This window comes from Varanus komodoensis, unplaced genomic scaffold, assembly GCF_004798865.1.
Source record: "Varanus komodoensis strain SLA01 unplaced genomic scaffold, ASM479886v1 scaffold8, whole genome shotgun sequence".
NCBI lineage: Eukaryota > Metazoa > Chordata > Lepidosauria > Squamata > Varanidae > Varanus > Varanus komodoensis.
In genome coordinates this window covers 1,923,203-1,949,865 of record NW_025336481.1, presented here as the reverse complement: position 1 = coordinate 1,949,865, position 26,663 = coordinate 1,923,203, and the positions used below count along the sequence as shown (strand labels likewise).

Below are 26,663 nucleotides of genomic sequence, written 5' to 3'. Positions count from 1 at the left end.
GATCAATATATTGGTTTACAGACAATCCAATATCTAATTGTTTATGCAAGAAAAATATAGAAAACAGTTAACAGATTCATTGTTTCGGAATGTTCACTCAATCAAATATGTATTTTACTGTTGGAGCAGAGAGGTTAACAAACTGAGTATATCTTTATGGAGATGAAAAACAAATGATTTTATGTTCACAGCTACCCAGTTAGTCCCATATGAATGCATTTACCTGTCTTCTATATATAACTGATATAATTGTTTAAACAGCTTGCAAACATGAAGAACTTAAAAGTCCAACTAAAAGCAACACATCTTTTTTTTTCAAAACTCTTATCAAGCTTGGCATTTTTTTAAACTTAACCACTTTAAAAATTATGCCAAAATAGCACACTTGTCATTTTTTCGTTTTTCTCCCTCTAGCTCACAAAATTGAAGAACACAATATTGGCAAAATGTTCTACATGCAGCTGCTTATGAATAAGCGTGGGCCTTTGGCCAAGATATGGCTGGCCGCTCACTGGGATAAGAAAGTCACAAAAGCTCATATATTCGAATGCAATTTAGAGACTACTATTGAAAAGATACTCTCCCCAAAGGTATGAATCTATATGAGATAACTAATAAAATGCAGCAGCAGAAATGCCCCCAAGGTTTTACACAGCATCAAATAGAACATTTGATTTTATCCTTTGTTCTGTTGAATTTGTGAGATGGCTCTGTGCTGCAACAAAGACACAAAGTGTGATATGCCCATGTGCGTGGATGCGCACACTTAAAATTTTTAATCTCCTTCCCCACACCCCTGGTCCGGACAGAATGCTGACCAGAGAGTGTGTGTGTGTGTGTGTGTTCTAGAAAAGTAATTTCACATATTCTCAAATATATGACTACTGTTACATATGATAGTGTGTCTATATATATTTGTTGCATTATACCCCACTACTTGGCCTATGAATGCCCACAGGGTTTCTCACTAAGATCTAAAACAACAAAGAAGTTTCTTTCTCACAATGCTTGTACTGAGTTCAGGACTTGCAAAGAAAGTAGTTCATGACACAATGAGGAGGATGGGTCTGTCAATGGATTGTTGTTGTTGTTAGTTGACCCATTGTGACCCCATGGACAACATTCCTCCAGGCCTTCCTGTCCTCCACCATCCCCCAGAGTCTACTTAAGCTCATGCCGACTGCTTCAGTGACTCCATCCAGCCACCTCATCCTCTATCGTCCCTTTCTTCTTTTGCCATCTATTGTTCCCAGCATTAGGCTCTTCTCCAGAGAGTCCTTCCTTCTCATTAGGTGGCCAAAGTATTTGAGTTTCTTCTTCAGTATCTGGCCTTCTAAAGAGCCCCTACCATTTCAGTAAGTATGCCACTATTAGTGAACAGCAAGGGCAGGAGAGCTATCTCCTTGATAGTCTACAGATTGACTTCTGGAAGTCATTTAGTAGATCACAGTGAAGAGTAGGATTCTGATCAACATGAACCTGTGCTCAGATCCAGCAGGGCTCTCCTTATCTCTTTATTGTGGCCTTTCCCATAGATACCAATGTTGACTAATGTAAACACTTCCCCCAAGGTTAAAATTGCTCTGCGAACCTCAGGACACCTGTTGCTGGGAGTGGTGCGAATCTACCACCGAAAAGCCAAGTACCTTCTGGCAGACTGCACTGAAGCCCTACTTAAAATGCAGTCAACCTTCCGTCCAGGTATGCTTGCACTCACTGTGTGTGTGTTTTTTTTTTTTAATTTATTGCAGCAGAGTAAACAACTTGGTTGATGTTTTGGACTGAAACTTCATAGAATCAAAGAATAGTAGAGTTGGAAGGGGCCATGAAGGCCACTGAGCCCAACCCCCTGCTGCTGCAGGACACCACGTTACACCATCCCACTCATCAACTTCCATCAACCCAGTGTCAGCATAGTCAATGGTTAGGTATTAAGGGAGTTGTCATCCAAACATTTGGAGGGCACAAGGTCGCCTGCCTGTGGCTTACAGCATCAGGGCTGGGGTGCAGCATAAGGAAGGAGCAGTTAGATTTCTGTGGATCTTCTAGCAAATTAGATCATTTTGTGGACTCCAAAGTGGATTATTAACATAACTGTTCACAGCTATTCTCCTGACTACAGAAGAGGGACTAGTGTGCAGTATCCATGATCCATATGGCTTTACTAAGGCTATCTCAGTTGCAGGTGATTATCCTATACACACTTACCTGGGAGTAAGTCCTACTGCACTCAGTAGGGTTTATTTCTGAGTGTATACCTGTAGGTTTAACTCACAAGTTTTTAATAGCTTGTATTTCATTGTTAAAAATAATTGTGTCATGTTTTTGTTCTCATTTGCAAAATGATGTCTATGAAAAATGACATGAGAGTAGTTAATGATGAATGCATAGGAAAGCAATGTATGACCCCAAACCTGCAGGCAGCCCATGAAATCCTAAAAAAAAAAAAGCCATTACTAACAACAAAAAGGTTTCTGGCTCCCAAGGGTGTTGAGAGATTTAGTATTGTGTGGTTTAAACAAAAGATACAATGCTGGAAACCAGCAGACAATAAAAGAGAGGCCCCAGTAAATTTTTACCACTCCATATCTATGCCTCATGAGGACTCTTCTGGAAATGGGAGTTTTGGAACAGAGACGAAATAACATTGAAAAATAGGAGGCAACAAGCACTATTCATCTAGTTCGATGCCAAGAAGTTCCCTTTTGAGAAGAGCTACAATCCTGTGCTTGCTTTCCTGAGAGTAAGTCCCTCTGAACTGCTGCCAGCAGCCCATCCAGTAAATGGGGCACATAAAGGGAAGGGATCCAAGGATGGGGCTGCTCTAAAACTTCTTCCCAAAGTCAGATAACCTCAGGACATGACCATGCTATTTCCAACCTCTGAGGAATCCGCTTGGTTTATTTTCTGAGCCAATCCAACCTGAATCAAGGAAATTGCCCATTTTAAAAAAATAATCCTCATTTATCTAATCCATTCTGATATAATATTTGCAGTATTCAACACTCTTAATATCACTTGTGACATGGACACAGCTTTGGTTTTTTTATTGGTTGTAGATATTTTTTTTTCCTGCCGGAGATTGATGGCAGGAAATTATACAAAAAATAATTGTAATAGGTCACTATTAATCTTTCTTTTTAGGACTTGTTGATCTCCCAAAAGGGAACTCTGAGGCAACTTATGATGCGATCACATTGCCAGAAGAATTTTATGATTTTGACACACAGCTCCCTGAGGTGAAGTAAGTATTTTTGCATTTGGAGTCTCTTTTTCTTCAAGAGTTTTCTTAGGATGCATCCACTATTGACAGCTGTTCACATTAATCACTCATATTCATGGGAGGATGCAATTAAATCATAACTGATTTCCACAATGGCTCCACTTAGCCAAGATGATAAGCCATGATGGTTTATAAGGCAGGGGTGGCCTGTTGTATTGTCTAGCAGCTTGGTTTGTTAAGTACACATAAGCCACAGGGGACAAGTTCAGTTAACACAAAAAGCAATCCCTGGCTTATAAATCACCATGACTTATTGTGTTGTGTGAACCGCACAGCGTATTAAACCATGGTGGATTATAAACCACAGCAGTTTAGCATGTTGACTGATCCCAGCACTCTTTCTGAAGAGTGGACACTTGTTCTCAGAGACACAATACATATGCAAATTGCAACTTAATAGTCCACTGCTAATTTTTTCAGAAGTTTTTAAAAGATGAAGGCATAGAAAGTAGCCTTCATACCAGAATTCTCCGGCTTTTTTAGGGGTGGCATTCATGTGGCCCTGGGCTGCCCTCACTTTCCCAAGTGTGGATAACACAGAGGCAGTTTATTGAAAAGTCATACTGTGGCCAGCAGTGAATGATAGGCCTTGGCTCAGTGGACACCTCCATGCTCCTGCAGTGTCCCCTTCCTGCCTGGTCATTTTTATACACAAAGGAATTTCAACCACAGTGCCTGATTAAAATTCTCAAGGGGTTTAATGTGTTGTGTGAAATAGTGTCCTTAGCTTTCTGAAGTCAGCGTTTGCACAAAATCCTGTTGTCAAAGGCATGGAGGTTTTTGCATGATTTAATATTAACTATTTGACTTTCAATATTGGTTCTTTTTCCCAACTAAGCCCCCAGCACCATTTCAGTGACTAGTTCCTAGTCATTTTTTAATTCTATAGTTTGGCTTTTCTCAACTCCTTTTGCAGATACCATTCATTCCCATGCCTACCCTCTACAAATTCTCCTGCCACAATCCAGACAGGAAGTGGACAAATATATATATGTGATGCAGTTGGGGCCAACCAGGTGCTAGGATGGGACCTGATATAAGGACTTCAAGAGAGATGTTGCTTTCAGTGGAAACAGCAGTGCTGTAGGAGATTACTTGTTCCATATTTTTAATCTCTTTACACAGGATTTAGTCCTGGAGATTGTACAAAAACATTTTTAAAATAAAATATCACAGAACGATAGGCAGTGCAACTGTGGGGATAAGGATATCCTTCACAGTGTTTAATTTTTAATATATTTCTTTAAAAATTAAGATTAGTATTCCTGGTGGAGTGATAAACTTGTACAGTCCAGTATTATTGTTTTCATAATGTACTTGTCTTGAACCAAAGAAGAGTCATGCTAAATCAGGCCAAAGATCTGAGTCCAGCATTCTGTTCACACAGTGGCCAACCAGCTGCCCATGGGAAACCCAAACATGGCATGAAGGTAACAGCACCCTCTGGCCTATCTTCCCCTGCAACTGAGGCATACTACCAAAACTGAAGATGTCCTTTAGCCATCAGCTCTAGTAGCCACGGCTTACTTTATCCTCCGTAGATTTATCTAACCCTCTTTAAAGCCATCCAAATTGGCCAACATGACATCTTGTGATAGAAAATTCCATGGTGTAACCATGCACTGGCTGAAGAAGTAAACAAAAATAGTAACAGAAGCAGCCCTGTTTTGCTAAGTGTTTCTCCGCTCTTCTAACCCAGGCCTTTGGGCACTTTGTAAAAGACGGTGTATGTGTAATTGGTGTGGAAATAAAAAATAGTAAGTAATATCTTAGAAATTTATAGACAAAATACAGTTCTGTTAAGCAACGTTTTTTCAGTTTAGTCACTTCATTGTAGGTGATGCCATATTATTCCTCCTCAGTGCCATTGATGTTGCCCAGCATTTTACACTGAACCAGAGCAGAGCTGAGGACATCACACTGATTGAGGAGGATCTTAGGCAAGACGTGCTTTTCCGTGGTGACAGTTTTGGTGAGGTGGCAGTTTTTTCTTTAAAAGTCAAATTAGGAATGGTAGGTTAGGCACTAATATTAAGTTTTGTTAATTGCACCCTCAGTGATCAGAATCATCTAGTGCAGGGTGAAAGGAGCAGCAGCGGTAATCTTTTCCTCTCCATCCTCCCACCCTGCACTTTTCTTGGCAGATGGGCTTTTTTGTAAGCATGGAGGGCATGTTCGATTTGGAATGAAATAGATTAGAAGGCATAGCCTAACCTTTTCAGTCTCCTTCCATCCCCAACTGCCAAAGCACCCCTCTTTCCCCTTCTCTTAGATTGCTTTACCAGTTTCAGAAACTGCCTAGCACATTTCTCTCTGCACCACTCACGAGGGATGGAGAGGTGGGCCAGATTTCTGACTCCCTTTTTCAGGATGAGAAAGCCAGCCAGGGATTGTGAATATCTACTGGGGAGAACATGATATATTACCAGCAATCGTGGAAAAACTCCACTCTTGCTCATCAGGATGTGTGAACCTCACCAATGTGCAAACCCAGCCACAAGAGTGCTCCTTTATTTTCAGTTCCTAAAAGTGCAATTCTGTGCACACTTAATTGGGAGTAAGGCCCTCTGAACTCAATACATTTTATTTTTGACTTGCTGCATATAGGACTGAAGTGTAAAATTTTTATACTTTGAAGGGTTTGTTGAATGAGCCACTCATTTGTTCTCAGGCCATATGCAAACCAGGATGGTTGTACATTGGTTTAAAGGGTATATTGGTTCAACCCTCTAAACAAAAGGATCTAAATAACAGTCAGTTTAGATTGTGTTTCCTGTTACAAGATTGCCTATAGAGCTGAACACTGCAAGCTGCACAGTTTTCTTCTAAGTACTTATGGTCAAGTTACAGGCTACAAAGTGCAGGCATACATAACTACCCCTGTAGTATTTTCTTTTCTTTTGTTTTTTACCTTGAAAATAGCTTGGAGTGGAGAGAAAACAGAGAAAGAAGGCATAAATAAATAATACCCTCCCCTAGTTTTCTACATGGGATTTCAAAAGCATGAACCTCTGAGTCTCTGAGCACTCCTAAAATTATTTTTCAAGATTAAAAAGAACATTCAGGCTACTGTTACACTTGTTTGAATGCAATGCTTAATTTCACCCTATGTTGCTTGCAGACCTTTGCCATAGCACATGAGGAGGATGACGAAATGCAGGTGTGGCTTGCAAGATGGAAAGGAGCCTTGTTGAAGTCTGAAAATTGTCAAATGAATATACTAAAAAGAATGGATCTTGTTTTTATCATGCTTTTTTACTGCAGAATTATAGAAACAGAGCAAGTCAGAAGGGGTCTCCCAGGCCATCTAGTCTGACCTCCGGCACCAGCCGGCTCCACTCACAACATGCCCACCATGTGCATATCCAGCCTATCCTTGAACACCCACACCGATGGGGCCTCAACGACCTCCCATGGAAGCCCATTCCCACCCTCGGGGTCCTGACTGTCAGGAAGTTCTTCCTGGCATCCAAATGGAACCTTGGCTCCCTGAGCTTTGCTCTGTGTGTCCTGCCTTCCTCTGCAGGAGAGAACAGGTCTCTACCCATCTCCATGTGAAACCCCCTCACATACCTGTATGTCGCCAACAGATCCCCTCCGAGTCTCCTCTTCTCCAGGCTGAAGAGACCCAGTTCCCTCAGTCTCACCTCATACGGCATCCCCTGCAAACCGGCCACCAACCTTGTGACCCTATGCTGCACTGACTCCAACCTGGCTATATCCTTTCTGTAATAAGGGACCCAAAACTGAGCACAATACTCCAGTTGCGGGTGCACCAGAGTCGTATAGAGTGGTAGTAATACCTCTCTTGATCTAGAAGCCACACTTCTGGCTATGCAACCAAGGGTGGCGTTCGCCCTCTTGACCACCGCATTACACGGCTGGCTCACATTCAGCCTGCAGTCAACCTGCACCCCGAGGTCCCTTTCACAAGTGCTGCTCTCCAGCCACTTGTCCCCCAACCTGTACTTATGACAGCTATCCCTATGCCCCAAGTGCAAGACCTTGCACTGATCCACATTGAACGCCATCCTGTTGTCTCCTGCCCACTTCCATAGTCTGTCCTTTTGGATCTGGAGTATCTGCTCCTCAGTTGTGGCCACTGCTCCAGTTTTAGTGTCGCCTGCGAATTTGATCAGCAGACTGTTCACCCCTTCTTTCATGTCATTAATGAAAAGATTAAACAGGATCAGCCCCAGGACAGAGCCCTGGGGGACCCTGCTTGTCACTGGCCACCATCCTGATGATTCCCCACTAATGGTTACCTTCTGCTTTCGGTCAGTCAACCATGCCCTAATCCACCAGACAGTGCTTTGGTGTAACCCAAAACTCCTCAGTTTCTCCACCAGGATATCATGGGGCACTTTGTCAAAGGCCTTGTTGAAATCCAGGTAAACCACATCCACTGCATCCCCTCCATCTAGCCATCACGAAACCTTGTCATAGAATTCCACAAGGTTTGTCTGGCAGGACTTTTTGCAGAAGCCGTGTTGTGCGGCTGTCAGCCTCCCTTCCCTATCTAGCATCACTAGATCTCTATTATGAGCCTTTCCATTTTTTTCCCTACAATGGACGTAAGGCTAGCAAGTCTATAATTCCCCATGTCCCTTCTACTACCCTTTTTGAAAATTGGGACCACTGACAGCACCCTCCCATCCTCTGGAACCTCACCTGTTCTCCACGAGGCCTCAAAAATGGAGGCCAACAGGCGTGAGAGAACCCCTACCAACTCTCTAAGTATTCTCAGGTGTAACCCGTCAGGGCCTGGTGCCTTTGTAATGTCCAATGTCCTGAGAAGCCCCTCGACTTCAAGGGGGGGTGACTCTAATCTGTGCCCCTAAGTCCCCAGCCTCATCTAATCTCCTATGCGGATCTCCCCCGTCCTGCTTTGGAGAGAACACAGAGGCAAAATAGTCACTTAGCATCTGTGCCTGTTCCCTCATATCAGTCACTGGATCTCCTTCCTTCTTTTTTAGTGGCCCCACCACTTGTCTCCCCTTCCTCTTCCTATTTACATGCTGAAAGAAACCCTTTTTGTTGCTCTTGATATTCTTGGCAAGTCTCAGCTCGTAATCAGCTTTAGCCTTGCGAAGAATCCTTCTGCAACGGGCCTCCTCCACCCGGTATACCCTTTTGTCTATTTCCCCCAGTACCCATTTCCTACGGAGGTTCCTCTTTCATCTAATCCCTCTAACCACCTCCTTTTGCATCCATGGCAGTGCTCTCCTCCGCCTCCCCACCTACTAACTAGAGGTATCGCCAAGGCTTGCGCCTCCAAAACCTCCCTTTTCAGTGCCATCCACCCCTCCTCAACTCCCTTGCCTTCCAGTAACCCATCCCAGGAGACTTTCCCCAGTCTGGCCTTCAGTTGTTGGCCCTCAAAGTTGGCCCTCTCGAAGTCCCAGCTTCTAGTGCTCAACCTGCTGCACGTCCCCAGTCCCCTGATCTCAAAGCAAAGGATGGAGTGATCACTCGCATCCAGAGCTCCCCTAATCTGTACTTCATCTATCAGCTTCTCTCTATTGGTCAAGACCAAGTCAAGGATGTTTCCCCCCCTCATCGCCTCTCGGACCCTCTGTGTGAAAAACCCTCCCTCTATAGCTTCTAGGAAGCGATGTGACCTGGCTGTCACCACTGTGTGAGTCTCCCAACTAATATCCAGGAGATTGAAATCTCCCATAATGACTGTGTCTCCCCACTGAGATATCCTTAGAATTTGGCCTGTCAGGACATCATCCAGGGTCTCAAGTTGACCTGGAGGGCGAAAACATACCCCCACTGTCAGGTCTCTTTCCCTGTCAAAACCCCTAAGTTTCACCCAGACTGCCTCTACCGAATCCCCATCTGTGCTGCATTCCATCTCACTGCATCCTATCCTTCCCTGATGTATAAAGCCATGCCCCCACCTCTCTTTCCCTTCCTGTCCTTTCTAAAAAGGTGATACCCTTCTATGTTCACATTCCAGACTTGCCCTTCATCCCACCAAGTTTCTGTGATTCCCACCAGGTCATACCCTCCTATTCCCAGGAGAACTTCAAGCTCTTCCTGCTTATTACCCATACTCCTAGCATTGGTGTACATGCACCTCAACTCCTTCCCACCACTTCCTTTCCTTGGAGTTCCCAGCCTCCTCCTTACTCCCATCCTCCCTGATACCTGGCCCCTCTCTGTAGGAGTCCTGTCAGTTCCTGCAGTACCTCTAAAACCCTGCTCCCAGAGCCCTGATCCTCTCCCCACACTTGTCCAGTGCAGACATGTTTCTGGGGGGCCTGAACCTACACACACCCCAGCTCAGTTTAAACTCTTCTGGACGAAGCTCGCTAGAGCATCTCCAAAGGACCTTTTCCCCATCCTCGTGAGGTGTAACCCGTCCCTTGCCAGAAGTCAATTGGCAAGAAACCGGGTGCCGTGGTCGAGGAACCCGAAGCGTTTCTTCTGGCACCACACCCTGAGCCAGTTGTTCACCTCGGAGACCCTCCTGCCCCTTCCTGGCCCAAATCCCCGGACCGGTAAGATAGACAAGAAGGCCACTTGGGCCTTCAGCTCCCTGAGTTTCTTCCCCAAGGCCTTGAAGTCCCTGGTGATCCCGACCACACCCTGCCTGGCCACGTCGTTTGTGCCCATGTGGATCACCAGGAGCGGCTGGTGACCCCCGGAGCAAACAAGACGCTCCACTCTGTCCTTCACATGCTGGATGCGTGCACCCAGCAGGCAGCAAACCTCCCCCATCTCCAGGTTGGGGCGGCACACTGCCGCCTCAATGCCCCTCAGCAGGGAGTCCCCAACAACAATTACCCGCCGCCGTGTCTTCCTGGTGTTGGTGGGCGGCCGTGCCCTGGCCCTCCTCTCTCCTGCAGCGGCCCCCTTGTCGCTTGTTGTCCCAGGCTGGGTATCCCGCTGGTCCCCCAAGGATTCATCTCTAGACAAGTTTTTGCTCAGCTGTTTCTGCAAATACTGTATTTATTATTACAATTACACCTTGCTTGTGTGCACATGTGTGTGTGCATGTGTGTGTGCACACATCTTCAAGTGTGCACACAGACAAGCCCAACTGAGATGAATTGGATTACTGATATGTGATAAAGGTTTAATGATATGTGTTTTCACAGGTGAAGAAATTGACATTTCAAGACAGCATAGTTTTTTCGGTGATAGCTTATTGACTAATTCCAGTAGCCTCTTGGCAGATCACAGTTTACAGCTGAATTTTAGTGGAGACAAAATTGCATTGGATAAAGATGCATATGCATTAAAGTATGATGGGTTTGGAGATGAAGGAGCTGGAAGAGATATGATTGGTATGTATACATTCTGGCAAGATGGAGGCAGTGTGGGTTGATGGTTCTTAGGTCCAAGAAATTGGGGTACAGACTGTTCTGGATGTGGTAGCACTTCCTCTGGAGAAGGAGGTGCACTGGTTCAGATGTTCTTGGATTGAGCATTATCTGTTGAGATCCAAGTGGATCTCATAGCAAGAAGTGCCCTTTATCTAATTTCCTAGACAGATTATCAGACTACAGTGATCCATGCTCTAGTAAACTCCAGGCTGGATTGCTGTAATGCATTATTAATGGGGCTTCCACTGAAATTGGTTCAAAAGCTCCAACTTGTACAGAATTTAGGTCCTTGTATAAGGGACCTTCGTGCGCTAATGGCACTATGTGCATGCAGTTCTTTCTTGTGTGTAGACTGGAGGGTCCAGGGCTAGCTTGCACTGTTCCATAAACCCACGCAATCCCCTAATGTCATAACTTTTAAGATGGGAAAACTTTACAGCTGGGTTGAAATGAAAAGCAATTCAGCTCATATACAAAACTATCTTTTGATAGAATTTTACCAGAGTTGCACTCTGCCTCAGTAATTTCATGTAACCTACTGAGCAATTGTTTGTTTGTTTGGGGGGGTGCATATTTATATTATAGAGGGGAAGATAAGAGTGAGATCAATAACTATTTACTGTGTTCACATGAAATGGTGAGCCAAGATTCTAGCAAATCCTGAATTAACACGAATGAGTAGCATCCCAGTGCATGAAGCCATTTGCTCGTGCTTGGCTCATCCCACTAGTGTGAGCAGCTAAACAAACCAGTTTCATGACTTGTTCTCAACCACAACAAGATTTGTAGGCAACAGCAAGTTCTGGTATGCTATCCTGGTTTGTAAAGGTGGCAACACGCCATGATCCTGGGTTCAGACAACAAGCTAAACTAACTTCCCCCAATCTGTGTGCCAGAGTACAATTCCCATCATCCCCAGCTAGCATGAGGAAGATTTTACTAAACTATTTCTGGTTTGCATGGTCACCAGAGAACGCAGGTACACTGGGGGCGTACAATCAAACGGACATGTACAGTTCATTCAAATGTACAGGAAATGCATGCAGCATGTAGGCACCCACCCAAGGGACTGCCAAGATGGAGTCCGTACAGGATGCTTTTGTAATGCGTCAGTTTCATTCACAGTTTGTGCGAGGATGGGGGATCACATACACAGTAGAGGCACATTAGGATAAGTTCATAGTGGTGCATTGTCTTAAGACAACACAGAGAAAAGAACGTTCAGGACATAAACAATTAGCATGTCTCAGAGTACACTTCCAAAGGAAGACCTTTCAGGATAGGGACATTTACGTTTCGAAGTGGATTCTTGATCAGGTCAGGAATTGCATCTTAAGTCTAAAGCAGTTCTTACAGTGTATGGTTTTAGCAACCATATTATGGCAGAGCTTTCACTCACTTTGTCCTGAAAGTGGCAACACACCAGTGAGAGGAACCAAAAAGAAGCAAAAAGAACATGCACAGTAGAAAGGATGGATTTTGTGGTTTCATTATAACTTCAAGAAAATAGCACACGTTCTCCAGAAATGCATATGATTAAACAAAAAACCACCCTACAGCCCTACTACCCTAAGGTTCTAGAAGTATCTGGATCTTCCTTTTCACTTTTCTTGGCAAATGAGATAATACAGGCCCAGCTGTTGTAATCTCCCCTCATAAAAGAGAATATATTATTTTCAGTAATTGTTGCAGCCCCTTCAAAGTAAGATTACACTGGGTCACCAAACCATGATTAGGGAGAAGAGGATCCATCAAGTCTTTGCAAAACTGAAAGAAAGAAGGAACATTATAGAGGATTGATTTTGCAGAACTAGTTAGGCAGTTCAGTTGATCCTAGCCAGTACCTGGATCCCCGTTGTTTATTCTGAGCTTTGTTTGCTTTGAAACACTATCTCACAGGAAATTCATAAAACCAGCTGGATAAAGTTGATCCCCTTTCACCCTTTTTAAAAGTGTACCTTTGAAGTAATCCATGTTGTCCCCCAGTGGATTACACACAGAATGTTGGTCGCATTGTCCAGAGTCTTATAACTCATACTGCTTGTGCAGGCACTGCTCCAAATTTTGTAGGACTGAGAATTCTACATAAGTCCTTCAAAATAATTGCTGGTAATGGTTCCTTGAGTACTGCATAAGCTATGCTTTGTTGGCCTTTGTAAAAGACTTAGATTTAACTATCTGACCTCAGTCAAAATTATTTACGTAATTGCATTTCACTATAAACATACTTTTATTTTTGTATTCATGTTGTTGGCATTCTTGAGAGCTGGAGCGGACCCTACTTTGTAGCCCTGAGACAGTGTTCCTTATAGCTGGTCATTCCTTTCTTAATGTTACTCATTTTCCCACTAGGCATGAAACCACAGCATCTTCTGAGATTCCTGGTAGCTGCATTGCTTGTTACTATTTTTAAGATGTGGGTTGATTTCTGTTAGTCACTCCCATAATTGGCAAGACATGCAGAACATTGCCTAAAAGTGTAGTATGAAGATCTGCAGGCCTTTCCTCCCCAGTTCCACCTCAGCAGTGGCTGATGCAAGAACAGTACTAAGATGTTACTGAGATCGGCAGCAGAGGCCTCCTCCAGGAACCCTCTGTGAAAGAGGTCAGGAGACAGAGTACCCGGAGGAGGGCCTTCTCTGTGGTGGCACCCCGTCTATGGAATGCGCTCCCCAGAGAGGTCCACCTGGCACCGTCATTATATGTTTTTCGGCGCCAGGTTAAGACTTTTTTATTTAGTCAATATTTTAACAAGTTTTAATATGGAATTTTATTACCATATTTTAATTGCAGCCAGAGTGGGTCGTTAATTTATTTATATTATACTGTTATGTATTGAATTTTATTTGGGTAAGCCGTCCTGAGGCTCTCACAAAGGACAGCGTACAAATATCTTAAATAAATAAATAAATAAAATGTTATCACCCATATTTTGAGGGACAAAAAGAAAACAGCCTCAACTGACATAAACTAGGGGTCCATCTGGATTCCTGCCACGCAGTATGACAAAATCATGAGCTATGTGAGAACTGGAAGTTGAGCCAGGAAGTTCCATACCTAGGTTCCACAGTGGCTGTTCGACTTCTTAAGTGGGGAAATGTAATATCGTGGGTCCTCAAACTATGGCCCGGGGGCCAGATCTGGCCTGCTGTGCCCATTTATCCAGCCCGCCATGCCCATTTGGACCCCCCACACCCCGCACGCAGGGAGGCAGAGGTTTGGTGGCCGGGAGAAAACGATCTCCAAGCAAGTAAGCCGTTGCCTCATGCGCCTGCCTTGCGGCACGTGCCTGCCCCCGCCCGCGCCTCGCCTCACTTTGCCTCATCGCACGCCCTGGACCGCGCACACCGCCAACACCACCTTTCCGGCCTGCACCCAGCACCAGCACCTTTCAACTGGCCCCCTGGTGAAAAAGTTTGAGGACCCCTGTGTAATATGGACAGCATAGTTCAGATCTAGATTGGTATTCTGCATGGCTGTCCTCCTGTAAAAATCTGCCCCCTCTCCTACCACACATGCACATGCAAACAGCCAAAAAATTTACCCTCACAAACATTCTTCTGGCACCTTCTAGACAGAAACGCAACTGGGCTATGGCATTTGGAACAGAAAAACAGCAGGCAGGGAAAGCATGAAGAACTCTTTCCTCACCACTCTCACTGCTGCTTCTTTACACGAACCTGCTTTTTAAGGCTGCGGTGCCTGGCCATCAGGTTTAACCACACACAAGTGCATAAAATGTCTAGTTCAGCCTGAACACACCTATTTTGCAAATCCTTTTTCCGCATGTAAACTTCTGCATAATGTCAACTGTGTATTTTCTTAAGATGATGTGCTTGGAACCGAGCAGAATAGCTTCATTACAGACTTTGACATGGAAGAAGAATGTTTTTTACCCCAAGAACTTCCTGTTGATAATACAGTGGGTGAGTTTGTAACCTGTGTTATACCTTCTGAACTTCGTCTGTCAGCTTCTTGCAGTTTGGCTAATGCCCCCCAAAATAAGACTTCCAGTGGGGTAATTGTGTCAGTCTGTAGCAGCAAAATTAACAAAGGGGCTTAGGGCATATGAAAGATAAGCTTAGGGCCTACTTTATCAGATGTATGGAGTCAACAAGTACACAAGGGAATAGAGAGAGAAAAAACTGTAAATACATGGATCAAAGGGAAAGGAAATGCAAAGGATTTAGTCTGTGATAAGTGACCATATCACATCATTTATTATTTTTGTCTCCTTGCTGATTATACGTAAAAAAAATGCAGAATTACAAAGTGTAAAGTAGCTAGCAAGAACTCACTTTCCCTCAGGCATATGTTCCACTCTTTAAACTTCTATTTCCATGGGTTTTACCATTCAGACTTTATAATCAATTTATTTTTATTGGCTGTGGATTGGTGTTTTGTAGACCATCCCAAATCTAAGGAAGAATCAAGAAGCCACAAACTTAATGAAACCACACAATTGTCGAGTGAAGATGAAGGCTTTGTGCTTCAACCAATTGATGATGCAGGTTAGATGTATCAGTTTCTTTTTTTAAATAAAGATGTAATCCTTGTCTGATAGTACATTCAGAAAAATCATTCCATTTTGTTGTGCATACCTTTCATCGGAGATGACCTATTTCTTAACTCTTAGGCTTTCCTGGGCTCTCAAAAATGGTATTATTGTATCTTTCTCACATGCTTATATTTATCGTCAAGAAGAAAGTATTTTTTTTACCATATGAAAGTTTTGGTAAATGTAATTATGTTTGCAGTGTGCGGAACTGAACTGTGGTTTCTGTATAATTAGCATTCCTTAGAATGGCTTGTAACACATAGATTGTAAATGTTTCTTCTACCTAGTGCTAACAAGAAAGCAAAGAGGTAAAAGGAAAAGGAAATTACTTGTTGATGCAGTGAAGCAACTAAGTGGAGCCGCCATGCAAAACCAGCTTATCATCTACAAGGACACCATGGCGCCATTAGATATTGCGCCCCCAACAAAAAGGCTGATGATTTTGCAGGAGCTGGGCAGTGCGGATGTGCTTCTGAACAGACCTACTCAGCCTTTACTCAATGAAGAGCTGCAAATGGTAATATCTGATCACTGTGTGTCCTGTTTCATGTTGCCATACAGCCAATGGAAAACTGGTGTGTCTAGGTTAGGGCTTCAGCGCCTAAGGTGTTTTCACAGCTTCAGTGTCCGTGCCGCTTTTATTGCGATTGTCCGTGAAAGAGGCACCCTGCAAGTTGCTGGGGAACAGGGGAGTGAGCCATTGCTCTTATGTCCAGCTTGTGGGCTTCGCAAAAGCCTCTGGTTGGTCGATCACTGTGGGACACAAGATGCTGAGCTAGACACGCCTGTAGGCTAATCTGGCAGGGCTCTTATTTTCTTAAGGCGTTCGTAAATTTTAGGCTTTAATTCCAAAAATTGCTAAGGAATAGTTTTGAAGTCAAGAGATTAATATATAAAAGTGAAGAGTGGTGTAATACTTAACTGATTAGAGCGAGTGGCTCTTTCGCAACGTGAGCCCATCATCCTCAGCTTGACTTCACAACGTGCTCTGCATGTGTATATGCCAGCTTGTCAGACAGCAGGACAGGCAACACTCTCACCACTCTTCTCATGAAAATGAGGGGGCTACTTGGCCTGTGTGTGTGTGTGTGTGTTTAATACCAGGCTTGTAGACTGATCCATTGGTACATACATCATTGAACATATTGGACATACACACATACACTCCTTTGCAAACACTTAAGTGGGGCTGTCAAAAGTACGGAGTTCTTTTAAAACAAGATTTTTGACAGGTCTAAACAGGGTTTTTGATAGGGACATGAGCAGCCATGAAATCTCAACACTCTAAGAGTATAGGCAGCTCTTTATATTGTGTCTAAGCAAGTTTCTTTTGTCTAATACAGTCTACTCTGACTGGCAACATGCTTCCAGGTTGTGAGGTGGGGATCTTTCCTTAATTTAACTGGAGATGCTAGGGACTGAAACTGGGAATTTGCACATACAAAATGCATGCCCTGTATTACTGAAATATAACCTTTCTTCCAATAATTTTAAGCTCAGGTGCAACTTTAGTAACTTTTCCTTCCTCTTGAATGACAGCGCTGGCATTATTCCTGGTGTGGTCATTGCTTATAGTCTAATAACAATGACATATTCATGATACCTGATTTGGGTTCCCACAAAATCTGAGTTGGTGGGTGCATCACTTGGAGCTGGAATTAAGAAGGGCTTTGGCAGACTCTTTAAATGGACTTCAATTCATGTAGACATTGTTGCCAAGGGGGAAAAGTGGTTTAAAGCTCAGGTTTGAAAAAGTCCAGAATTATATAGAAAAAAAAATGTGTTCTTGCAGCTGTTTGTTAAAAGTCTAAGAAATAGAAGGAAACAGATGCAACAAGAGCGTGAAGTAGAAGAACAAAGCAAAAAGCAAGATGCCCAAGGTGAGGTTTTCGTATTTTTCTATTGAAATTGTTAGAACTGCTCCCTCTCCGCTTTTTTCTGAAATAAGAATGCTTTATTTACTTCAGTGTTTCTGCTGGAACACATTCAGCAAGTGCACTTGTGCAGAACAAAGTGATTAACTCTGCGGGGTGCCTTGTAACAATCCAGTGCTGTTTTGAGGCTGGGCTTGGGGTGGGGAAGTAAAACTGTTGCATGTAGAATAACAGGTATGGAGACATGGGCCAAAATCTGCACTGGCAGAAGGTAGATCTGTCTCCTTACCCTAACACTGCCATTGGGAAAAATGGTTTATACTCTCGTTCAGAAATTAATGACTTCTGTCAGCTTACTCTTTTCCTGTTTAACTACTTTCAAAGACTCCTTCAAACTAAGACAAAATCTTTCCTTTCCCATAACACTGGTGACCTAAGGTATGGGCAATCGATACTTTAGCAGTGTTCCTGTGAACAATGATTTCTTATTCTTTAAAGAGAACGTACTCTACTAACTTCTACTGCTGAAAGTTATAGATCAGACCTCACAGTCTCCTTGATAACACCCAGCCAAAACAGGGTTATTATTCAGAGAGATATAAGGACTTCACCCCACTTTCTCCTTTCAGCCATGCCAATGGCTTTCCAATGGAGGCTTTAGTATTCTTAAAGAGATGCAGCTGGCAGAAGCAGTCTTGGGCAGTCCATTGTTCATAGCCATTGATATAGGCCAACTGGTTCTTGCCTACTATGGAATAGTTTCAACAAAACCCAGATCAATTAGTGTGAAGCCATTGTGATAGAGAAAAAATGAAAATTTACTGCAGATCAAAATAATGTTACCCTCTGAAAAGAAATAACTGCACGCTTTGAAAAACACAGAAACATGGAAACAGAGCGAGTCAGAAGGGGGTCTCCCGGGCCATCTAGTCTGACCTCCGGCACCAGCCGGCTCCACTCACAACATGCCCACCATGCGCACGTCCAGCCTATCCTTGAACACCCACACCGATGGGGCCTCAACAACCTCCCATGGAAGCCCATTCCACACCCTTGGGGTCCTGACTGTCAGGAAGTGCTTCCTGGCATCGAAATGGAACCTTGGCTCCCTGAGCTTTGCTCCGTGTGTCCTGCCTTCCTCTGCAGGAGAGAACAGGTCTCTACCCATCTCCATGTGACACCCCCTCACATACCTGTATGTCACCAACAGATCCCCTCCGAGTCTCCTCTTCTCCAGGCTGAAGAGACCCAGTTCCCGCAGTCTCGCCTCACACGGCATCCCCTGCAAACCGGCCACCAACCTTGTGGCCCTTCGCTGCACTGACTCCAACCTGGCTATATCCTTTCTGTAATGAGGGGCCCAAAACTGAACACAATACTCCAATTGCGGGCGCACCAGAGTCGTGTAGAGTGGTAGTAACACCTCTCTCGATCTAGAAGCCACACTTCTGGCTATGCAACCAAGGGTGGTGTTCGCCCTCTTGGCCACCGCATCACACTGCTGGCTCATGTTCAGCCTGCAGTCAACCAGCACCCCGAGGTCCCTTTCACAAGTGCTGCTCTCCAGCCACTTGTCCCCCAACCTGTACTTATGACACCCATTCCTATGCCCCAGGTGCAAGACCTTGCACTTATCCACATTGGACGTCATCCTGTTGTCTCCTGCCCACTTCCAGAAGGAAGGAAACAAGAAGGAATTCCAGAAGGAAATGTGTTCTGCCCTTGCACTGACAGAATGAACCAAAGAGTTACATTCCGACAGTCTTTGTTGTTGTTGTTGTTGTTGTTGTTGTTAGTCGCGAAGTCGAGTCCTACCCATCGCGACCCCATGGGCAACATTCCTCCAGGCCTTCCTGTCCACCATCCCCCGGAGGCCACCCAAGCCCACACCCACTGCCCCAGTGACCCCATCCAGCCACCTCATCCTCTGCTGCCCCCCCCCTTCTTTTGGCATCTGTTGTTCCCAGCATTAGGCTCTTCTCCAGTGAGTCTTTCCTTCTCATTAGGTGGCCAAAGTATTTGAGTTTCTAATGATCTTTAAATCATTTTAGGGCACAGTCCTATGCTAAGAGATGTAGACCCTTTTCCTGTATAAATCTGCATAGGGTAGCAGTCCTGATTATTCTTTCCATTTGTATAAGAAAAACATTGAATACTTTCCTTTGTTAATAAAATCATTTTCCACACAGTAAAGATGTTACAAGTTTTTCTGCACTGAAAGGATAGCTGACCACCCATTGAAACATGTTTAAAAGTAACTCAAGTGCAAACTGACATGTTAGAAAAATCCAAAGCTTCATTTATCATGTCAAACCAACTGGAAAAGTTAGTTCTTCTTCATGGTTTCTGTGCATCACCCATATAGGCTCTGCACCTGTCCAGGCCTGTTGTCAGGAGGATTTTCCTAGCTGAGCTCATTTTGATAGGAGTCCTGCCGCCGCACTTGGCCTGTAGAGGAGGGGCTCATGCCATGTGGACAGACGTTAACTGTAATGAACTATTTTGTTTTATTGTCAGTACAGAACTGCAAGTAGCAGAAAGTCAAAGTGTTCTGCAAGACACAAGTTATCTAGAAACTCAATCTACTTTGCAAAATGGCAGAGACAAAAGTGGCAATAGTTTAACTTTTGAAGATATGGTAAGTACTGCAAATTAGTACTTCTTTGCTTAGACAGTAGGCCTGTTCCCACATTAGGCAACCCACTGCAGCTTAAATATCCAGCGGGCTAGGCACCTGTTTTACCATGATTTCTTATATATTGCAAACCCAGGCAACAGAGGTTGTTTGAAGATTGGTTAACCTCAAATAACTCTTAAGCAAGCCATGGGTTATTGGAGGGTTGTCTTCTCCTCAAACAAGCCATGGGTTCACCTCTGCTGTCTGGCAAGAAAAAAAAATATTTAAAAGGTGGCAGGAAACCATGGGAGGACTACAACACAGCAAGCAGAACACCCTGCAAGAATGGCAACTGGCACAATGCAACCTCATGGGTAAATTAAGCCATATCATGCAAACCAAATCAATATGTTATGAATGTTTCCATGAAGACTGGTAGAATTTCAGATACAGTTACTTGTGCTTCAGGATAAAAGGAAAAAGCTGTCTGAAACGTTAGTCTTTTAACCAATAAGAAGACCAAGAAATGAAGCAAACTTGTGTGCCATATGTTTGAATATGGTGATTATGGGGTACTCGGTGCTATGATGGCAAGAGCACATGTTACAAAACCCACAAAGCTACCAATTTTGTGATCCTTTCTTCCAGTTTCTTTATATCTTCTTGTATAATATAATACATGAGAGAGTTTTCCCACCACAGATATATACCACCATTCTGGTGCAAAAGCACCACTGCAGGTGGTTTAAAACATATGAAAATTACATTTTCATAAGCAGCAACAATATAAAATAGTTAACCAAGGAGACGAGGTAAGCAGTTAAAGTATAAACTGAGTGAGACAAAGACCAGAAAACACGAAGTGAGATGTTTCCACACAAGGCTTTTACAGTGTGATTGCACTACCTCCTCACGGAATTTTACAGTGGGTTCACACAGCAGAAACCTTCTAGCTTACCCATGACTTTCCATCATCTTCCATCTTTTTTCTTGCCAGAAAAAAATCTGTTAGGAAAATATGAAATACCTGCACAGTGCATTCTCTGTCTGGAAGCATCCACGGCACTGTGCCATGGTGTTGCATCATATGTTGTGTTTGTGATCATTCTGATTCTACATAACATGGCTGCTACCATTTTATAGTTCCCAAATTTTATATAGGAGGCAACAACACTTAGCTAGTCTGTATGTACCTTGTGTTTCCTTTGTTACTTCTGTTTGTCACATACAGAGACTGGATTCACATGTCAAGGCAAGCAATCATTTTTTTTATACAATTGTGGGCTTGTTGTAGTGTCCAGACCCAGTCATGATATATCACCATGGCTTATTTCCTTCCCAGAAATCATAACAAGAAAATGATGGTCTAACGTATGATTTTTGCCAACCATGATTTTCTGTTGTGATATCTGGACCTGCAAGCTCCATTTTTTCTTTCGTGGTGAAAAAACACCATAGAGTCCTGTGGAAAGGGTGGCAACCAAAGGAGTAGCTCCAGACACCAATCTCTACTACCCAACATATCTTAGCAACACACGTCATCACAGGCATTGTTGTTGTTGGCTGTGTGCTGTGCCTGTCACCCTATTCACTTTCTGAAGCAGGAAGAAACCAAGCAAATGCACAGATAGAGAATGAGGGAATCTCAGGAAAAGTGTTTATTTCAGTGTAAAAAAAAACTCTTCAGAAGCTGGATTGGCTGGAAAACAAAGTGAGGGAGGTACATTCAGGAAGTAGAAGAGGGAGAAGCACCTTCAAAACCTTAGTGGACCAATCAGGAAGAGCTAGCTGAGGTAGACAAGGAACTATATAGTAATGGAGGGGATTTTATTCACAGTGGCTGATAGAATGCATGTCCGGAACTTGAGGGAGAGAACACTACCAGCCATGGTTTGTGATCTACAGAAAGCATTTCCTTACTAAGGAAGGTTTTGGATATCTTTTTTTTTAAGAGCATGCCCTATTCCTATCTTAGCCAAATAGGAAAGCAAAGCATGAGCTTCAATTATAGAAGAGGCTGTTAACCTACTGTGTATCTGTTTCCCATATTATCAGAGAATTGAAATTGAATCTTTATGTTCCTGCCTTTCCACACATGACCTCTAGGTGGTGCAATAGTTTAGCAGAATATCACAATCACACTAATGGAGACATGCAGTTTGTTTCAGAATGGGAAAAAATTCTGCATTTTCACTGCTCCAAAAAATACCACAAACAATATTGCTAAAAAAATAGAAGAAGAAGAATGCCAAAGGTGAAACCAGATAGTGATGACATTGTCCAAAACACCCATAAACAACAGAGAGTGAGGAATGAAAACAAGTAAAAGTCTTGTGTAGAAAAACCCTTATTTTCTGTTCTGCTTCTCCTCTGACTCTAAAGGTATGGCCCAATCAAACAGATTCTTCCAGTCAAAAGCAGAGCTTTAAAGCCTCCCAGTCTGAGCTTTGCTTTCTGACAGGAAAGCAAAGTTTCCAAATAGCTCTAGAATTCCAGATTACAATAGCTGCATTTTATTAGCTTCATGGGCTCCTTGACTTCTTCATATGGGAAGAAGAACAGAAACAGATCCAACATGATTGTGCTGAGGCCTAGCCCTCCCACGAAGAATGCAAGCTACTCTATTTCTCATGATTTCCACTTAGCGCACCTCAGGCAGAGAAAAGGGAGAAGAGTACATTGCTTCAGTGAAAGTGCACTTCAAAGGGGCACATTCTTTTCTGTCACTTCCATGTGGAGGAAGTCAGGCAAATTCCTGGGGAGCTGAACCATCTGACACCAAAACCATCCCAGGCCCTGCAGCTGTTTAGGTGGCAGTCCTGCTTTCCAGGTGTGACAAACAGCCACAGAGAAAAACACTGCCCACATGAGGAACCCCTTGCCCACCATCAGCTCCATTACCAAATCAGAATTCCTGTGATGGATCAGCAAGAAAGGACGTTGGCACCAAGTTTCCCTGCAGCACAGAGTACTAGAGACAGGCACCCTGCACTTGAGAGTTTCGCATGATTCCATGCCGTCCTGCAACTCCTTCCCATTTCAGGATGGAGCTGGAGGCAATCGCAAATGGCATGTGCATGGTACACATCTCCTGAACGGTTCCGTAAAACACTTTAGCTAACCTGTCTTTATGACCACCAGCACCATGGAGCTCTGCCACACACAAGGAATCTGTTATGAGGTGGTGACAGACATCTGCACTCAAACCTTTTGATCATGCATTGCACACCATATGAGAAGTTTCATCCTGTAGAGCACAGAATCCTAGAATAGTAGAGTTGAGAGGGGCCGTGAAGGCCATCGGGTCCCACCCTCTGCTGGTGCAGGACACCACGTCACACCATCCCACTCAGCATGTTGTTAGGCGAGATACTGTTTGTCTTCCCATCCCTTTCCCTGTTTCTCCTCAGTTTTCTTCTTTGCCACTTCCATTTCTCTATTCATGTTTCTTTTTACTGTTCTCCTTTACTAGCTGGAGCACCCCTTACTACCTCAGCCACATTGCTAAATGCATAACCGAATTCACTACAAGTGAAGCTACTGATACCTCTCCCCCTTTAAACAGTATTAACTCCTACAGTTGCAGTTCTGTGTACAATTAGCTGGGAGTAAGTCCTATTGAACTTCACTGGACTTACTTCTGAAAAGACAGCATAGGATGACAAGGTTAAAAAAAACACTTCTTATAAAAGAGAAAAGGAAGAATATAGTTCTGTTTTCATAATGAACAATATTATGTTGCAGCTATTTAATCAAATGAATGTTCTGTGCATACATGAAAGTCTAATAAGTTCAGCAATTAAATTTCTGTATCATCCATTTAAAGAATGAACTTGTCTAAAAAAATCTTTGGGGCCATAAAATTCAACACAGAAGCTCTATCTAGCATCAATTATTCATCTGCTGCTTGGGAATGAGCATATGGACAAAGAGAACATAACTAAGAACTAAATGTTGTTTACTAAGACACTGATCATTTTTTCCCCTTTACTTCTAAAATCAGGAAGCCATTGATGCTGTGCCAGCTTCGTCCAATGGTTCGCTACTTGACTGCTCTGTAAGACAAGAGTCTGGGATTGAGCAAACAGGAATGGCAAATGTACGTCTGATGATTTATTCAAAACTTCATTGTTAGAATTGGTCCATCAGAGCATGATATCCTAATCATGTCTCACCTGCACAGGTTACCAGTTTGCTTCCAAGTGCAATTCAAACTGCTGCTCCTTGCCCTGGGCAGGTCAGTCCTACAGATGGCATTGGAGTGCTTTGGCCCAGTTCTCAACCAGACTCCTATCAGCAGGGCTCTACAGAAAGAGGAGCAGCATTTACCGCTCTTCCTCCCAGTTTTGTTTTGGTTTTGTTTCTAAAGCAATAGAGGAAAAATAATTCAGAGCAGCTCCAGAGTTAGTGTGAACTTGTGACCTGGCCCTGGCCCAGGCCTCTGTGAGCTTTGGATCCTGAGGATCCGGAGCCTTCCCTGATCCATCCACACCAAGTGCCTAATCTTCCCCCTTCACCATTGGAGCTCTGACATTGAAGATGTGCTGGACCGTTCCATGGGGCCAGGAGCAGAGGTCTGAAATCTGAGCTCCATCCCCGACTTCAGAGGGAAATTTCTGTGTTAATCCCCAATGTAGGAACATCAAGGAAGTGATCCAAATAATGAAGAAAAAAGGAGGCGCAAGAAAACTTTAGAGCTGTTAAATACTTTCCAGGTAAGATGTCCTAAGATGTTTTTTGACCTCACATCTGCCACAAAGTTAACAAAGCAAATGCAGATAATGTGATTGCTGTGTTCTGATCATTTGTGATAGACCATGATATAAAAATCAATGGAATTAAGATATATCCACTTTTCATTGTAAGGCGAAATTGTTAAAAGGTCCCCAGGCCCACATCCCTGGAATGTTAGGTGGCTGTCATATATATGAACACCAGTTTCTAGCGTTTGTCTTAGCTGAGCTGCCCTTCTTCAGACCCATATGTAATCCTGAAAATCTAAAGCCTTGGAAGCAACACTGCTCTAAGAGAGCAACGTATACATGAGGCACTGTATACTAAAGGGCAGGCCAGTCTGTGCCATTGCTGTGGGGAGAATGATGCTTCCACGACGAGCCACAAGCTAGGATCCTCCTTAGCAAACGGGCCTGCTGCATCAGGTCTGAGGAACGGATGGTTACGTCTGCCTGTGCATGCATGGCGCGGGTGGGGATAAATGGGAAGTGTAGGATCCAGTGGCTGGGGCCATTGGAGAGGCAGCTGGCCTCATGCGCTGCTGGTGGGGTTCCTGCAGCATCTGGCTAGCCTTTCTTGGAAACGAGATGCTGCACTAGATGGACCTCTGACCTGGTCCAGCAGGACTCTGCCTATGACTCTGTCTAGCTCCTTCCAGCAAATAAATGTTGGAAGATATAGACAAACGCATATATTTACAGAAAGTGCAGCCTCTGTCATAAGACTGACTGCTCATGGTCAACTTCATGCAAAACTCACATCACAACTTTTCTGTCTCTTCTCACCCACCCCTTTTGTTCCCCTGTGCAGCACATCCACCAAAAGGGAGCAAAGCCTTTCAGTTTTCTGGCCCTCTGCAGGAACAACAACAGTAAAGAAGTTGCAGTCAAGTTCTTTAGCTTGCTTGTTCTGAAGAAACAACAGGTGGTTGAAGTGGCTCAGGCTGCTCCCTTTGCTGACATTCTAGTGACAGTAGGTCCTAAGTTTCCTACGCTGAAGGACAGAGTGATCTCCTTTTAACCACTGGCTATTCTGATTGAAAACTGAACCCTGTATTTTATAAAGTTCTCGAAAGAGGCCTTATATCTGCACCTGAATCAAATAATGACTGTGTAGAAATATTGTTACAAATCTGCATAACAAGCTGTCTAGGGTTCAAGCTGCAAATTAGTAGAAATACCCTCTTTTTAAATGTAGGGCTGAGCATTTTGCATCAGTTCTTTATTTATTCCTGTCTTCACAGAGGATAGACGTCATGGCTATTTGCTGTTCTTTGTGGATTGTTCACTTGGTTAGCTAACACAGCCAGCTATGAAAAACAGATATTGGTGTATACTGTGGGCACACCTGTGGTCCTTCTGCAGCAAGGCCTAGCTGAATGACTAGATGCATTCTACAGTGCATCCAGTTCCTCATGGATCCCCCACACTGGTCCAGTACCTGAGCAGCCACGGTAGTGCTTCGCATTGCTGGCATGCAAGTGTTCCACCAGGAGTGTTGCATGCTTCCTCCTTTCACCCCTTGTGGTGCGCTGGAGAACCTAAAGGATGCAAAAGATAAGCTTCAAATGCTAGGTAGACAGATGCTGTTTTTCCACTAATTTGAATGTGCTACATAGAGCCATTGTTGGCCATGACATTGAGAATCATTTCCTTTGTCACTCTTCTGTTGTTATGCATCACACAGGTTTTGCCGTTTTCTGCAGTGCTACAAAAAGTAGCAAATCCTCTTGATCAGAAATGGTCCTAGGTCAGGAAAAAAATACAGTGCGAGTGGCAGCGGGTCTATAATTTCAAGTTTCTGTCTTAAATTCTTATAACATATTTTAATAACTTATTTAAATTATGTGTTTTGTTTAAAATGTGTAGTTATGTATTTACTTCTGCCTGATTTCTAAGTTGTTCTAACTCATTTACTTAATTAAAATATTTATAATGCAAGGAGTCTTGGTATTGTGGAATGTAATGTGTGTACCTTGTCCAGTGTACCTTGTTGGAAAAACAGATAAGGCTCTAAGGCAGGGGTCCTCAAACTACGGCCCGCGGGGCAGAGCCGGCCCGTCATGCCCGTTTATCTGGCCTGCCTCAGAGGTTTCCAACGTGCCATGCACACATGGGGAGGCAGCAGCTTGCTTGTTTGGAGATCATCTTGGACTTGCTCGGAAAAAACGATCTGCAAGCAAGCAAGCCACTGCATCAGGGCGCATGCCCGCCCCCACCTTGCCTTGCTTCCCCTCGCCGCATGTGCCCGCCCACCCACG

General features: G+C 43.7%; 1 protein-coding gene across 1 annotated transcript; it reads left to right on the top strand.

Moving 5' to 3' along the window:
* Positions 1-446: 446 nt before the first annotated feature.
* Positions 447-25,423, top strand: RAD21L1 (RAD21 cohesin complex component like 1). Its single transcript, XM_044455121.1, has 13 exons — positions 447-590; positions 1,572-1,701; positions 3,145-3,244; positions 5,146-5,255; positions 10,393-10,581; positions 14,448-14,546; positions 15,027-15,131; positions 15,466-15,695; positions 16,971-17,058; positions 19,575-19,690; positions 23,673-23,768; positions 24,307-24,384; positions 25,214-25,423. Exons 1-13 carry the CDS (start codon positions 447-449, stop codon positions 25,421-25,423), a joined length of 1,695 nt encoding a protein of 564 aa, XP_044311056.1.
* Positions 25,424-26,663: the final 1,240 nt, after the last annotated feature.